At 36.6% G+C, this 15,318-nt stretch overlaps 2 protein-coding genes across 2 annotated transcripts; one reads left to right on the top strand and one right to left on the bottom strand.

Moving 5' to 3' along the window:
* Positions 1 to 2,730: 2,730 nt before the first annotated feature.
* LOC107799385 (zinc finger protein VAR3, chloroplastic) lies at positions 2,731 to 7,024 on the bottom strand. Its single transcript, XM_075251439.1, has 7 exons — positions 6,518 to 7,024; positions 5,884 to 6,001; positions 5,336 to 5,679; positions 4,316 to 4,372; positions 3,790 to 3,912; positions 3,223 to 3,321; positions 2,731 to 3,146 (listed from the first exon to the last, which is right to left on the bottom strand). The coding sequence occupies exons 1-7, from the start codon at positions 6,877 to 6,879 to the stop codon at positions 3,029 to 3,031; spliced, it is 1,221 nt and encodes a 406-aa protein (XP_075107540.1). The 5' UTR covers positions 6,880 to 7,024; the 3' UTR covers positions 2,731 to 3,028.
* Positions 7,025 to 8,009: 985 nt separating this feature from the next.
* On the top strand, positions 8,010 to 14,961 carry LOC107799384 (translocon at the outer membrane of chloroplasts 64-like). Its single transcript, XM_016622490.2, has 13 exons — positions 8,010 to 8,475; positions 9,252 to 9,404; positions 9,637 to 9,761; positions 9,913 to 10,038; positions 10,713 to 10,892; positions 10,965 to 11,109; positions 11,501 to 11,669; positions 12,228 to 12,362; positions 12,481 to 12,681; positions 13,358 to 13,485; positions 13,568 to 13,619; positions 14,084 to 14,153; positions 14,503 to 14,961. Exons 1-13 carry the CDS (start codon positions 8,273 to 8,275, stop codon positions 14,583 to 14,585), a joined length of 1,770 nt encoding a protein of 589 aa, XP_016477976.1. The 5' UTR covers positions 8,010 to 8,272; the 3' UTR covers positions 14,586 to 14,961.
* The last annotated feature ends 357 nt before the right edge of the window (positions 14,962 to 15,318 follow it).

The raw sequence follows: 15,318 nt of genomic DNA, 5'->3' as shown, positions 1-15,318 counted from the left end.
TGGCCACCAGTTGAGTTCTATTTACTATTTATGCTATGCTTGGGAAAGTCGTGTTTAGATTAGAGTAGAATTAGAGAGAGCTTGTTTCTGAACCCGTGGCTCGGGGAGAGATTTCGCGGTTAGGATAGGAATATACTTAACAGTCTTGCTTAGTTGAATATCGTACTATATTCGTTCATGATAGACTCAATACCATAGGAATATAGGATTGATATATTGTGGATAGGCGAATAGTATTGTGGGAACATGCTATTCATATAAACTATCCGGTCAACTAGCAATCATAGATAATTCATATTAACAGGTGTAATTACGAAATTAATAGGATTGACAAACCGACTACAACCCTGGAATCTTCATCTCCTTTGATTAAAATCCAACCACAATCGTTTGCTCCTAATTAATTTAGCTAATTGCTTGTTTAATTTCTGCAAAAGTAGTTTAGCAGAAAAATAATATTTTTTATTATCTTGGACAGTATATTGATTTTAGTTTGCTTAGTTAACGATTAATCTAAGTCTCTATGGGTTCGACATCCGACTTTCGAGTCACTTTATTACTTGACGGCCACGTATACTTGCGTACTTGGGGAACCAACAGTAGGCAAGATTATGCGTTCACACCAGAAAATTCACCAAGTGTGTATCCATCTTCTTGTCCAGCATCTGAAAAAATTCGGGATATGCCTAGCATGTAATTAAGGTTTCATACTGTGATCAAATTAATATTCCAAAGCCTTTATAATTTGTGAAAACAAAGAAGAAGAAAAATGCATATCCAACAGGGAGCTTGGAACGATAGAGAACGTAGACTCTTGTCTAAGCTTTCAAAGAAAAACTTATGCTTCCGTGATTACTTGGGGGACAAAAATTAAAGCTCTACGATGCGTAGCAAACACCATACCACTTAACTTAGTCAAACTAGATCAGTTTTAAGGCTGTCTAAACCCATGAGTTTGTTGGTAAGGTAAAAAATACAGCAGTCAAGAAGTACTTACACCTTTTTATTTTGTATATTCAGAAGGAATTATGTGCTCGAATAATTATGTCACACATTACCCCTCAAGATGTATAGTGATAAGACAGCCTTGTATGATGCATAAATGAAAGAGTAGTTCATGTTAAAATGCCAGCCCCCCACTCATATAATGTAACTATCGATGAAATCAGAGAACTAAATTTTAGCTACATTCGTAAAAACTCGGAGAGTAGGGGAATAAAGGTTTTTAATTCTTCCTTTCATCTTTTATAGATAAAACTGATAATACCTCGAAATTCAATCTTAAAAGTTTATCAACTTTAAACTTCCACAAAAACAAAGGAAAAATCATCTTTGGAGAAAGTCCTTCAACCCTACAAGGAAAATCATTCTGTCACAAATTCACAGTATTGTATCAAGAGTACTCAAGAATAGAAAACTTAAAATATTATAAAACACTAAACTACATCTTTGGAAAACTTTTCACACACTTTATATGAACCAGGAGTTATTGAAGCTAGCCATAAATCAGGGAAGAGTCTTAAGATGCTCTGCATGTTTGTTTAAAGTATAATCTAGAAAAGGAAAATCACAAGTATGGAATCAATGATTTCACTAAATCAACATGATAGGAAGAGCTAGCTACAGTTTTGGTAGTAAAAGTATTTGGAACCTTAAAGACGTGTCCTTTTTTTTCGTTTTTATTTTGTCATTATTTATGTTCTACAAATCAACTATGATTATTGGTGTACTCATTTGAGCTCTGTGCAAGTATTTCTAGGGTGCACCAAGTCAAAAACATTAAAAGAAAAAGCCATGAAAAAAAACTAATTTTATGTTTTAATTGTCCTCAGTGAATTTATATGATTAGTTCACCATCTGCACATGAGCGAACATATTAATATCATCAAATATAGTTACAATTTTGTTGTACACCTAAGATCTTTTTCTTTCAATTTTTACCTATCTTCTTTTGTTCTTTTCAAAATTTTCAGTTTCATGGCGGGAAATTCATGGCTGTTGTTATAAATCTTGAATAGATAGCATTCATATTCCGATGGAAAACCCCACCCTTGATATATGAATCAGCCGATTTAATCGACTCTATTAAACTCATTTTATCAAATTCCCTTCTTTTTTAATTTCTTGATCTGCATTTGCAACTTACATCTTCTTAGTTGGCTTAACAGAGAATCCTTGGTTGGATACTTCTGTGACAAGCAGGAATTTTTAAAGACTAATGGTATCATTGGAAAGGAGGTTGATAGTAGTCTCCGAAGAGAGAGCAAAAAGATGATTCTCCATAGTTCCGTCAGCATAGTTGGCCAAAAAGAAAGGAAAGTGGTAATACACGTGGCAAAATATGAAGAAATTGGATAATGCCAAGTACAGGGTATAATTAATACAGCTTTTTGTACAACTCTTCAATGCAGTGGTCGACCATCTCACGGCTCTTCTATATAATAGATAGAAAAATATACCAACTTTACAGAATGTCAAATTTGATAATCGGCTTGGAAAATTCACGAACTAGCTTACTATCTAATTAACCAATTAGGTGAGAAATTGTGCGTTTTACACTTTAGCAGTTAAATTTCCTAAATAAAGTTACCATCTCCTGTTTCATGTACCAAGTTTAAATTAAGAAGTTTTGAATAGCAAAGAAAGTACTTACATGATTCTGTTTTTTATTATTTTCACTTGAATTTTTCCTCTAAGGATTCTCATTTTCTTTTAACAAAAAAGTTTATAAGCTAAAACCCCACGCATTTCTCTTCTATTAATCAACAAGCGAAAGACAAAAGTGAACACTGTTAAAATTCTACATAATGTTATAATTACAAGTTATAACAGGACAAAATAACAAAAGAATTCACAAACATCTCGTAGTTGCTGAAGTAACATAGAGAGGAAAAAAATGCAAGCATATATATATATATGTGTTATTACCGCTTTCATATCCACTTGCCCGAAGCACCAAAAAACTAAGTCAACCATATTTGTTGTAATGATATCCTTGATCAATTGTATGAGCTGATCTTAAGCTACGTTAGTAAGGCTTTGTCCAAAGTTGCTGCTCGTATTTTGACTGCTTCTTTGCATCCCTGGGGCGTTCACAATCGCACTTCTTGCAGACCATGTTTCTTCTGTAGTTCAAGAAGTCACATCTGTACAAGAATCCAAAAGTATGATGAGTAGAATCCACAAAACAAAACCATGCAGCATCAAAGAAAAGTTACTCACGAGGGGCACTCCCACTCTCCCGGATTCAGCTGTCTCTTTGGGCGCAGCTCTGGGCAGCGTAAGCATTTGGTATTGCTAGCAAAATTCATGAAGGCACATCTACAAAGACCCCAAAAAGAGAGAAAAGAAGAAAGGAGAATTGAGAACCCACACCAGTGACAAGGAAAAGGGAAAACGAGTTGGAAGGAGCCATGAAGACTACAATAACAAGATCAATTCAACAACATCCTAATATTGTTCGTAGATTAATAAAAAGGACAGAGTATTTTCTAATAATAAGCAAACAATGTGATATTGCAGTAGGCACACTAGCATGTTTATAGCGAACTGATATCAGTTTATAAAGAGAGTAAGTCGGTAATATTTATAGTAGGCCAATGATATCCACAGTTGAGTCATAAGCTATGAAACAATATAATTTGCCAAGTGAGGTTTTAAGAATAGATCTGCTTCATAACAGCAGTATATTTTTTTTGATAAACTGTGCGATATTTAGTTTTCATTAAGAAGAAAAGGAAAACTATGGGATATTTAGTAGCTGGTAAATTATATGACGTAACAACATACTGTGGGCAAGTCCAATCTCCAGTTTTCATTTCTTGAACCTTTGACACACGAGCATCTTGACTAGGTCCTTCTGCTTTGCATCTCAGGCATTGTGCATTGCGGGAGAAGTTCATAAAGTCGCATCTGCAGCAAGTCAATGTCAGGATAAGAAGTGACATCAAAAGGAAGAAAAAAGAGGACGAGGGAGGGTTGCTCCAGTGGTAGAGCTCCTCAAAGGAAGAAAAAAGAGGACGAGGGAGGGTTGCTCCAGTTGGGGGTTCAAATCACCCGGGGGGGGGGACCCACTGTTACCCCAGGGATTGGCAGTGATAGAGGTTTTGGTTGTGCGGTTTTTGAAAAGGTTACCGAATCTAATAAGAAGGAAAAAGAAACTGGGCACTCTGACAATCCAATCAGAGTCTAGACCACTCATTGGATGGAAAGCTTCACTGTGAAGTCCTCCAATAATACTTGACAGAATTATTGAGTGCATATCAAACATACAGGTAAAACACAAACACACAAGGCAAAGTAACTGAGAACTTACTGCGAACAGATCCAATCTCCTTGCTTCATATCAACATTAGAATCTTTTTTATCTCCCCTACAGAGAAGAATGGTACATTCCAGTGAGCATCAGTTTTTTGATTTTAGAATCTAATATTGAAAAATGATTATCTCATCCCAATGCATTTCAACTTATAAGCAACAAGAAAAATCTTAAAATAGGAAAGGTGAAATCTATAAATAACCTCTTACAAGAAGTACAATTATTCGCTTGAATAAATCAGTATGAGCAGCCACTGACCACAATAATAGATAGGAGGTTTTAGGCCTCCATGGCTTTTTAAATGTTGAAATTAAGAAAATATCTTTTTTAGCTCTTATGTGTAAACGCAAATCTCCCATGTATAAAAAAAGAGATGGGGTCATAAAACTAAAAACAAGTTTGTAATGGGCCACAAAACCATTTGACCCCATACAATAGTAACAGTAACCATCATGTCCACACTTCACACCAGTGTGATCCTAACTTTCTCAACTTACTACCCCTTATCCTAAGTTAGCTTAGAGTTTAAGCCGAACGCGCAATTTGCATGTATGAGTTAACAGTTAAACCACAAACATCCGAAGTTTGATATAGATATAGTAGAACATAACGGCCGATACATTTTCTAAAATAACTTGATAAGATTGGAGCTTATGGATTGAGGAAAAGTTAATGGGAAAAGCAGTAAGAAGTTCTACTGGAGGGTTAGGTTTTTCTTTTGGGTATGATTATCATATAAAAAGCTAACCACCATAAGTTAATAGTTAGTCTCTTAATACATATTAGTGCAAAATTTCAACAATGCGTGAAGGGTTAATCAAGTTTAAATAGAATTAATGTTTTCCTGCTTAGACTTTTGTAGTCCAGGATAAAGGACGTACAAGTTATGTTATATCAATGGAACTTGTACGGTATTGATATCAAGGCACATAAGTTACAGTATTCCATTTTACTATGCAAGAACTACAGTATTTTCCTTTTACGGAAAAAATCATAATAACCTCCAAGAAGACTTACTCAAGACCAATTGAATCTCTTCTTTTCATTTGAACATTTTCCTGACCATCCTTTCTTGAACGAAGAGACTGTTTTTTATGTGGAGAGGCCTTGGGAGCAGGTCTTGGATGCTCAGGATCAAAAGGCGTTTCACTTAATTCAACCAACTCTGAGAGCAATTTTCTTGAAGATACCTCAATAAGCTCTCTACCAGGAGACATTGCTCCGCTTGAGATAATGGCAGGATCTAAGGCATAGATAAGCAAGACTCGCACAATATCTACTGTACGTGCAACACCCTCATCATCCTTCAATATCAAGTAAGCCCTATCACATGATCCACGGAGAATGCAAGTACCGCATACCTGCAAGTAAGTTCCTTACATAAACCCTCAAAGAACAAGCTCACTGAAAGAAGATGACACTTGAACTGCAATCAATATAACTCGTCCTGAATAGAAACTAAGAAACAATACAACAACAACAACAACAAACCCAGTGTAATCCGATAAGCGGGGTTCGGAGAAATTAAGAAACAATGAATTTTAAAAATTAAAAAGGCAACTCACCTCTCCTTCATCAAGGTTTAGATGCAGCCTTAGCCTTTTCCCCGAGTTAACGACCTTCCTGAATAGATTAGGGCAGCCCTTTTCCACAACTGTCTGCATATCTTGGTTGGACAACTTTCTGCAAAGTAATACACAAATGCTTTCAAATTTCAGTTGAGGTGGCAATTGCAATACATAATCTCAGTCAGATATTGAAGTCTCTTGTCTTTCCTCGAGAAAGCAAACATTTAGAAAGTTTCTGACAACCAATACAGACAATTTCCAAGTCAAATGTGTTAATTTCATGGGCTTTACTTTATTATTAATATTATCATCATTATCCTTTTTGTGTTTTGTTTTAGCCTCTTCTAAATTTGAAAATAGAAACCAAGGATGCATACAAAGGATTCCCATTATTATTCCAACGGCCACAAATCTAAAGTATAGCAGACATTAAGTAGATTATCAATTTAACTTATAAAAAAAATAATTTTATCCTTGAGGAAAGTTTCAATCTTTGAGCCCATTAGTATCTTTTTTGCAAACGGAACCCTTATAAGACTGTAATACCAGCTTTCCTTTCCCATTTACTTAATTTCATTGACAAGCAATGTGCACTGCAACAGCTAAACTGTAAAAAGCAGAACTTTCTTACTTAAAAATGTCGGAACGGTCGCGAGAGAAGTTAAGACAAGCATCTTTTAATAGAGTCATATCCGTATAAATACTCGCATCGCCATCTTCTCTCTTACTTTCAGTGAAGTATCCTTTGCTTTTCAAACGGTCCACGAAAGCTACCCATTCAGGCCAAGGATGATTCCTAGTATTGACCACTGGTTCGATTGTATTGGTCTCAAGTGTAGCTGAAGTACAATTGTACCTGCGGAACCGTACAACAGGGGAAAGCAATGGCTTAGTGAATCGAATTGAAGAGAATGTAGTAAAGGTGTTTGTAGGCTTATTATGGTTTCGGACAATAGACGCTCCGAGAAGAAAGAACAATCTAGAAGCTGACATTTTTACAGTATTAAAATGGACTGTGAGATTTAGGTTTCTTTAGAAAACCATGGAAGTTGAGGTTCAAGAAAGTGCAGGGTTTTTGATAGGGTTTTGATGTTCAAAGATCACCCTTTTTTGATAATTTTCGTTGCCGGCGGCATTGCCAATAAATGAGAAAAATTAAGGGGGTGAAAAAACAAAAAAGGCATTTGCATCTGCAGTCCGCGAAATTTAATTAGATAAGCACCTTCGTCCCTCTTGATAAGGCGAAACTTATTTTTATTACGTAAAGAATATCTTTTCTCACGAAATATAATTTTGGTGTTTAACTAGTGTGTGAAAATGTGTTTCCAAAAAGTATTGAATACTACTAATAATATTAGCAAATTAGATAATATTTTAAAAAAATAAGTACTAGAGATTAATAGTAGTGTTTAGCCATTAGTTGGAGTAAGTAATAGTATAAAATCAAAAGTTAAGTTATTTATTAAAAGAAATTACTTGCGCTCCTAAGTGATGGAAGTTATTTTTCTTCTTTTAGTAAATAATATTTTATTGAATAATATTTTCTTGTAAAATTTAGAAAATAATTTTTTTTCGTAAAAAGTTTCTTATTAAAAAATAACTTCCATCGTAGAAAGTATTACTTTAAAATTTATTATCATAAAATTCTTTCATAAATAAACAAATGTATAAATAAATTTTTTTTTGAGCTTTTCAGGGGGCATTTGGTGATAAATTATCCATTTGTATTCATTAAATTAATTTTAATATTAATTCTTATTTTTTTAACCGATATTACTTCAATTCTTAAGGTAGAGTAAAGAGTAATTTCATTCAAAGTAGTGATTGAAACAAATACGAATAACTAATGTATCATCATTAATTTTATGTAAAGTTAATTTAATAATTAATTAATAAAACACTTATTTTTCATGATATTTTTGTAATAGTAATGCCCAAAGTGAAAAGATAATTAGATTGTCTAAACAATTTCCTGAAATATATAAATATGAATATATGATTACTAATGTCTAAACAATTTCCTGAAATAGTTTAGTAATTCCAAAGATGCGAGGCTTATTTAAAACAGTCAAAATATTACGGGGGCGTCTAGCAAAATTGGCGGAAAATTCCTACCTTTTACCAATAAGATTCACATCCCAATTCAACTACTTGAATTCCCAGCTCAGAATGCTGTAACATTCTATCTAGGTTTCCACTGTTCTATCCTCACCTCAACACAACCCCCCACCCCCCCAAAAAAGAAAAAGAATCCCAGAAAGTATTAAAAAAACGAATCCCCAAACTCATACACAAACTGGTATTATCATTTTACTGGATTGTGTCGCTATAGAAAATCAATCTTTGGAGCAAATACAACAGTTGTTGAGTTTTAGTGGTGAATATAATGGCGTCGCAGGCAGCAAATTTGTGGGTATTGTTGGGATTAGGATTGGCTGGAATACTCATAATGACCAGAAAGTTTAAGAAAGCTGTTAAAGCTGACTTTGGAGCTTTTGTTGAACGGCTTCAGCTTCTGCCACCGCCTCAGCCACCTCCTCCTAAAGCTCCTCATCCACTCACTGGCCTCTCTTTCGCCATCTCCGATGTGTAAGCTCCTTTAATACTACCCCTAAAAGAAATATATATGCTCTGAGAAAGAATTGGGAACATTAGTTTTTGTTCTTGTTACTGTTTCTATCTATCTGTAACTTTTTCTTGTTACTATTAAACTTCTTGTGAAATTCGACCCACCAAAAAAAGGTTTAATTTTTATTTGGTGGGAGAGCAGGTGGAATAGTACGGATGTGCATCAAGCTGGCCCCAACACCACCGTCATAACCAAAAAGATTCATTTTGTATTTTCCAAGTGGGTTGAAATATGGCAGAATGAATAAAGAGGACTTAAAAAGCCAGAATTCAACAATTTCATAATTTGATATTGAGGCGCAGTTGTTGTTTGATTTTGCAATTGTATAACAGTCTTACTTGAATGTTAGGTTTGCGTAGGCGCCCTTGATGACTGAAGTGAACTTGTTTTCGAAATATACATATTCTGTATGCTGACAGTTTGTCCTCATCTGTTTTGAGTTACTACTACTGATTTATGTTGGGAAAGAGAGCCTCATAGGTGCCTTGTCAAATTTCTGTATAGGTTTCTATAAAGCTAAATTCTATCTGGAGAGTGTGCCGCACATGAAGTAGGATTCTCTTTCTTGCTGCACTTTTGCTCCCACTTTTTTTATCAATCTTTTCTTTTTTCTAGTCCAATTCCCGTTGGAGGTCTATTTGAAATTCATTTGTTTATTTTTGGGATACACTTCTTTCCAATTTCTTGAATTCATATATGTTGGAACTACTGAAGTCATTGAATTTTGATTGCCCAGATTCGATATCAATGGATTTGTGACAGGGTTTGGAAACCCAGACTGGTCAAGGACTCACGAACTTGCTAGTCAGACGTCTGCCGTGGTTTGTGCACTTGTTGAAGGAGGAGCCACATGTACTGGAAGAACTATTGTAGATGACATGGCATTTGGGTTTGTTCCTGAACTTTCCACTGGTTAAAGTTTGACTCTTTTCTAAAATTAGTATGCACAGGATGCAGGATCCTGAATTTAAAATTTGGAAGTATGTGCTGAAGTGCGAGTTAGTTGTTAATTTTTTGGCTAGTGTTAGGTTTCCCATTTGTGTCGTGGTACACATATTTCTGCTGCACTTTATAGTCTTTCTCGTGTTGTTGATTATTCCTGTCATGTTATTACTGTACAGTATTAGTGGAGAACATATCCACTACGATACTCCAACAAATCCTGCTGCTCCCGCACGGATTCCAGGAGGATCATCTAGTGGAGCTTCTGTTGCTGTGGCTGCAAAGTTTGTTGATTTTTCCTTGGGTGAGTCTTTCATATCTCAAACTATGTCGATCTGTTGCCAAATATTTTTGTGTGGATTAAGCGTGCATCATAGTGCATCATGTTTATAGGAAATGAATATAGACTAATTACTGGTAGGCTCTTCTGAGTTACAGTACAATTTGTTATCCAGGAACTGATGCTGTTGGAGGTGTGAGAGTACCTGCTGCATACTGTGGAGTTTTAGGGTTTCGGCCATCTCATGGAACTGTTGCTCACACTGGCGTAATTCCAGTTTCAGCTAGTCTTGACACAGTTGGTATGTGTTGTCAATATATTCACTTGAGATGTGCTATAAAATGCTTCAGTGAATGGCATCTTCTATTCATTTTCACGTCTTTTAACTTCACTTTCTTCTTCTACAAAGTCTTGTGAGCATGACATGTTGGGACTGTAAGAGTATTAGCATTGTCACTATGGAACTTATTTTATTCCAACTTAAGATGACTCAGCATAACGTGTACTCAATTGTGGACTTTCTCATACAGAGCGGACATCGTAGCTGATTTTTCTGGTTTTGAGGGGCAGTAGTAGCTGAACATATTTACATTTGAATGAAAATGCTGTCAAAGGCCTTTTAAAGGGGAAAAAAGAGTGGGAATGCTGGCAAAAGTTTCCAGCAACTCGGTCTTGTACTTTTCTTACCATAACTTGCTCTTTAGCTCGAGTGAAAAGCAGCCCCCCTTCAACCTTGAGGTTGGGGGTTCAGGACACCAAAAGAGTAGTATGGGAAGGGTCACTTTTGACTCCTGCGGAAGAGGGTTGAGGGTGGGATAGATGTCAATGTTACTCTTTTTCGAACATGTTTTATGTTGCTATTGTTAAGTCTTGATTTTAATTTAGGTACTATGAATTTACAAAATACCTAAGTTGAATGTCATGGCTGTGCCTGGTATTCTGTGTTTAGCTATAGTGAATTTGGACCAACTGCAGGATGGTTTGCTAGAGATCCCAGCATATTGCGTCGTGTCGGGCATGTCCTGCTGCAGGTTCCATTTGCTAGTCAGCGTAATCCCAGGAATGTCGTGATAGCAGATGATTGCTTTCAGTCAGTAAATTCTGGTGATCGCGTCAGTCAAGCGGTGATCAAAGCTGTCGAAAAGCTGTTTGGAAGTACGTGTTTGTAGTTTGTGAATCTTATGGCAATTTCTTTTTTATACACCTTCTGAGAATCACCTCTTGCAGGACAAATCATAAGGCATGAAAATCTGGAAGCCTACCTAAACTCAAAAGTTCCTAGCTTAAAACAGTTTGCTAGCAAAAAGTCCAATGGTGAAAGGAAATCTTCTGCAACAAACTTGCTAGCAAAAGTTATGCATACACTTAAGAGGTGAGATTTATCTTGTTGTCGCAGAGATCACTAGACACAGTTATTACTGGTCTGAAGCTTGGAGCATGTTATCTGATGGAAGCTGCAAAAGTAGTTGCGACTTTCTAATCATTTTGTGCTAGTTTTTGCCATGTTTTGGTCACCTGCACCTTGAGTGACTTGCTTGAATAGTAGGGTGGTTATGGGTTTCTGTGCACACACTGAGCTGTGATGAGAAGAAGTTCTAATGTTCTGTCCTACTCTTCCTCAACTATTTTTAAAGCATTTACATGTTAATGCATAACTGACCTACCTGTTGTTTCTTTTAGTGGGGTAATTCGTAGTGTATTATGATGATAATGACATTTCTTGCAATGCCTATCTAAAATTAGTTTTAACGGTTTGTGCACAGACATGAGTTCAAACAAAATCATCTGGAGTGGATTAATGCTGCAAAGCCGAATCTGGACCCTGTTATTTCCGCACAAATGCAAGGAGGACCGGAGATCACAGATTCAAATATTGAAAACTGCCATGCAGTTAGGAATGAGATGCGCTCAGCTCTAAATGATCTTTTGAAAGTAAGTAGTATTGGTATTCATTTAGTTAATGTTGCTTATTATAATGAGTTGCCCGGTTTCTTTCCAACCCATCCCTTGAGTAAGTATTATTACTATTCGTTAGTTGAAGTTGGGATTGCCTGATTTCTTGCAACCTACCCCTTGATTTGGAGGACTAAACTTTGACAAATGCTTGTCCATGTGGATTATGATTTTCAGCTAGTAACTTTATCATATCATATTGTTAAAGTTTGGTAACAATTAAGACCCCTTGTGGCCATTGATTCGTTAAAATTTCTTTGTTATTGACTGTGTCCTTTGTGTTAGGCATTTCATGGTAAAAGCATAAATGCAGTTACTACTTCATGTGGTTTTTTTGTTCGATGAAATGTTGAGAATAAAAGATGAAACTCTGCATGACTTGAATACCTGTTTTGTATGGTAGAGTCTGTCATTTACCTGACTAATTCTCTACCTCAGCTCATTGGATATGTGTAAGTAATCTTGATGAAAAGTGTCTCTTAATATGTCCTGTCTCACGCTGTCATCTCACTCTTGCTGACATTATTGTTTCAATAGGATGATGGAATTTTGGTTATCCCCACAGTTGCTGAACCTCCTCCAAAGATTGGTGCAAAGGAGATTCAGTCCGAGGACTACCAGATTAGGTCATGCTCATTTTCAAGCATAGCTAGCATGTCAGGTGGCTGTCAGGTGAATGGCTTTCTCTCTTGTGCTGCTGTACCCTAAGCACGCAAAAATTTAAATTGGCCTTGGGTACAGTTGAGTGTTGAATCAGATTTATATAATGCTATGTGCTTCCCTGCCGTAGGTCTGCGTACCAATGGGATTTCATGATAAATGCCCAGCTTCCGTGTCTTTCGTGGCGAGGCAGGGGGGTGACAGATTTTTGCTCGACACTATTCAGAGCATGTATGCATCTCTCCAGGAACAGGCAGAAGTAGCCACGAAATCATCAACATCTGGTAATGCCATTAGCAAGGAAGCATCTGCTGAAATGGCTAAAGAAAAGGTACACCCAGGATAACCTGTTGTGGATCTTTAGAGGGACATTGTTGTCAATTTCTTGAATGTAGAGTGGGCGTTTGCTGTAACCATCACTTGGCTTTATCTGCTCTATTAAGTACTTACTAAATTTTTTTATTGGAGCTTGTCACTTCTTGCATTTGTCCTGAACCCTCCCACTTTTAGACATCAGGCCTTTTATGGTGTCCATTATGCTTGATACTTGCAGAAAGTGATTAGCATTTGCATGATGCCCATAGTTTTTTTTCTCTCAATTTCAATGCTGAAACTGTTCGCCAGTACAAACATTTCTAGGCGGATCAAAAGTCCCGTTAGCACCCTATGTCAGTTACATGGTTCATCCTACCACCTCATTGCGACATCAAGAACTAGAGGAACATTAGCAAATTAGTGCTATGTATCCTATCTAACAGATTTCTAGAAAGGAATAAGGTGATGTGACCAAGTTTGTTCAGCCCTTTGGCAGGCTATGAAATTTTTTAGGATGAAGTCATTCATAAGCCTAAGAGTGAGAGTTCTGTGATGTAAGCTGGAGCAATTCCGAACCCAGCAGAAATAAGCCTAATGAACCTTCACTACTGCTGTGCTCTGTCATTTTTTGGTTATTTGGGAGCTCCCTTAATATACAGATTTGGTCCTTATACTATATGGTTTCCTCACAGGGTAACCAAGCCTACAAAGATAAACAGTGGCAGAAAGCCATTGGCTTCTACACAGAGGCTATCAAACTCAATGGTAACAGTGCGACATACTTTAGCAACAGGGCTGCAGCTTATTTGGCGATGGGAAAGTAATTTGCTTATCTATTTTCCCCTTTTTTCTACTGCCGTGCTTGTCAAATGCTTATTTTCTAATTTTAATTCTCCATCCAGCTTCCTCCAGGCTGAAGCAGATAGCAGTAAAGCTATTGATCTTGATAAGAAGGTGTGCTCTCCTATCTCAGCAACTCCTGCGTGTTTAGCTAGTATATGTTCCTGTTTAATCCATTTTAACCTAGTAAACCTCAATTTGTTTTCTTATGTGTTCAGCATACGTGTGATTTGAGTGTTCTAGTTCTCTTTAGAAATTTGTTGCTTTAGTGATCCTGAAAAAGGATGTTGTGAGGTAGATATGGAGTTAATTATTGGTAGACTTTTTGGCTTATTTTTTTGGGGGGTTTGGGAGGATAGGGGAAGAAGAATTTGGGTACTGCACTGAGGAATGAGGTTTATTAGTGGACTTGTGTATCTATATTTCATGGTAAAGAGTGACAACTGGCTGAAGCTGGTAGTGCCATATAAATGTGTCTCCTTTTTAAAGCTTGTGATTCCATTTGCTTTATAACTTGATCTAGCTCACGTTTCTTATGCTTTTCTGAGGAGAACATTCTTTCTCTTTCTTTCCCATAGAATGTGAAAGCTTACTTAAGAAGAGGAACAGCACGAGAAATGCTGGGCTACCATAAAGAGGCAATTGAAGGTGAGTCTCAGTAACTTAAGCTGATAATTCCTTCAAAAGTAAACTTTACGGTTGAATCACCTGAGCCACATGCTTCCACATTTAGAATGTTGTGAAGAAAAAGTACTTTAAGATGGTCTGTCAAATGCTACTTCAACGTGAACTAAATACTTAGTGCACTTTAGTAGGAAACTGAAGAAGAAAAGCATGTGCTGAAGGATTTAGTTGGTTTGATGGAAAATTGTACTCAATCTTTGGAGATCGAGGTGCTTGTGAAAGTGATGGCCGGAACTCATAAATGACCTGTCCATCCTAAAACTTTTGAAATATGTTGCAGTGTTCTCTTACATTCTCTAGTTTCCTTGTGCAGATTTTAGATACGCACTGGTTCTTGAGCCAACCAATAAAAGAGCATCTCAGTCTGCTGACAGGCTGAAGAAGTTGTTTCCATAGGTCTTTAGAAGGTAAACAGCTTTAGCTGCTTGTTGTTGCTGAACCCTTTGTGTCGAAGCGGGTGATCTCAGCAGGAATATGAAGAATTGAAAGATTGAAAATACGAGGAATTGAAGGCTTGCGATGAAATTCTTTCTTTTACTGAGTAATTTGAAGATGAGGAGCAACCCTTGATCTCGGCATAGTTTGGTGGCTTTAGTTTATGATATACTAGCGTTTGCGAGTCTAGTGCAATTTTGTTTAGATTATGTTGCATTCAAATTGTACCTCTCGAGCTCTTCATATTTCCGACATAACCAAATTATTTATTGGAATGATTATTCTGAAGGATGGAACCCTAATAAAGGTACTCCTGGGGTTATGCATGGGAAGCAAAGTCATCCTCTCATTCTAAGAATTAGTTCATGTATTGTGTTTAATGTGTGCTGAAAATCTTCCTTTTGGGATTTTGGATAGAAGAATGAGGTCTTCAGAAATAAAAAATGTGTTCAGTCGGGTGTTGCAAAATGAATGATTTTAGGACGTGAAACTTGCTGAGTTCTCTAGGCTTCCGCTTAAAGAAAAACATGCTTTATTCATGTTACCGTTGTAAAGCTCTGCAGAAAGATGTGGATGTGCATTTGTCACCGGCACTTACCAGCATTTTAAGGCTTGATGTTGGCGCACCAGCTTACTAATTCTCGGTAGCTGGCTCTTTTTTGTATCATTGAACCTCCACCAGCAGTTAAATCAC

Source organism: Nicotiana tabacum, chromosome 4 (assembly GCF_000715075.1).
Source record: "Nicotiana tabacum cultivar K326 chromosome 4, ASM71507v2, whole genome shotgun sequence".
Classification (NCBI taxonomy): Eukaryota; Viridiplantae; Streptophyta; class Magnoliopsida; order Solanales; family Solanaceae; genus Nicotiana; species Nicotiana tabacum.
This window is presented reverse-complemented; position numbering and strand designations above follow the sequence as displayed.

Excerpts from the sequence above, each read along its gene's own strand:
- LOC107799385 (XM_075251439.1), bottom strand. The coding sequence starts at position 6,879 with ATGTCAGCTTCTAGATTGTTCTTTCTTCTCGGAGCGTCTATTGTCCGA. Across the intron at positions 5,680-5,883 it reads TAAACCTTGATGAAGGAGAG|GTATGCGGTACTTGCATTCT; the intron begins GTGAGTTGCCTT and ends ACTTACTTGCAG. Across the intron at positions 4,373-5,335 it reads AGAGATTCAATTGGTCTTGA|GGGAGATAAAAAAGATTCTA; the intron begins GTAAGTCTTCTT and ends TCTTCTCTGTAG.
- LOC107799384 (XM_016622490.2), top strand. The coding sequence starts at position 8,273 with ATGGCGTCGCAGGCAGCAAATTTGTGGGTATTGTTGGGATTAGGATTG. Across the intron at positions 13,620-14,083 it reads CTATTGATCTTGATAAGAAG|AATGTGAAAGCTTACTTAAG; the intron begins GTGTGCTCTCCT and ends TCTTTCCCATAG. Across the intron at positions 14,154-14,502 it reads CCATAAAGAGGCAATTGAAG|ATTTTAGATACGCACTGGTT; the intron begins GTGAGTCTCAGT and ends TTCCTTGTGCAG.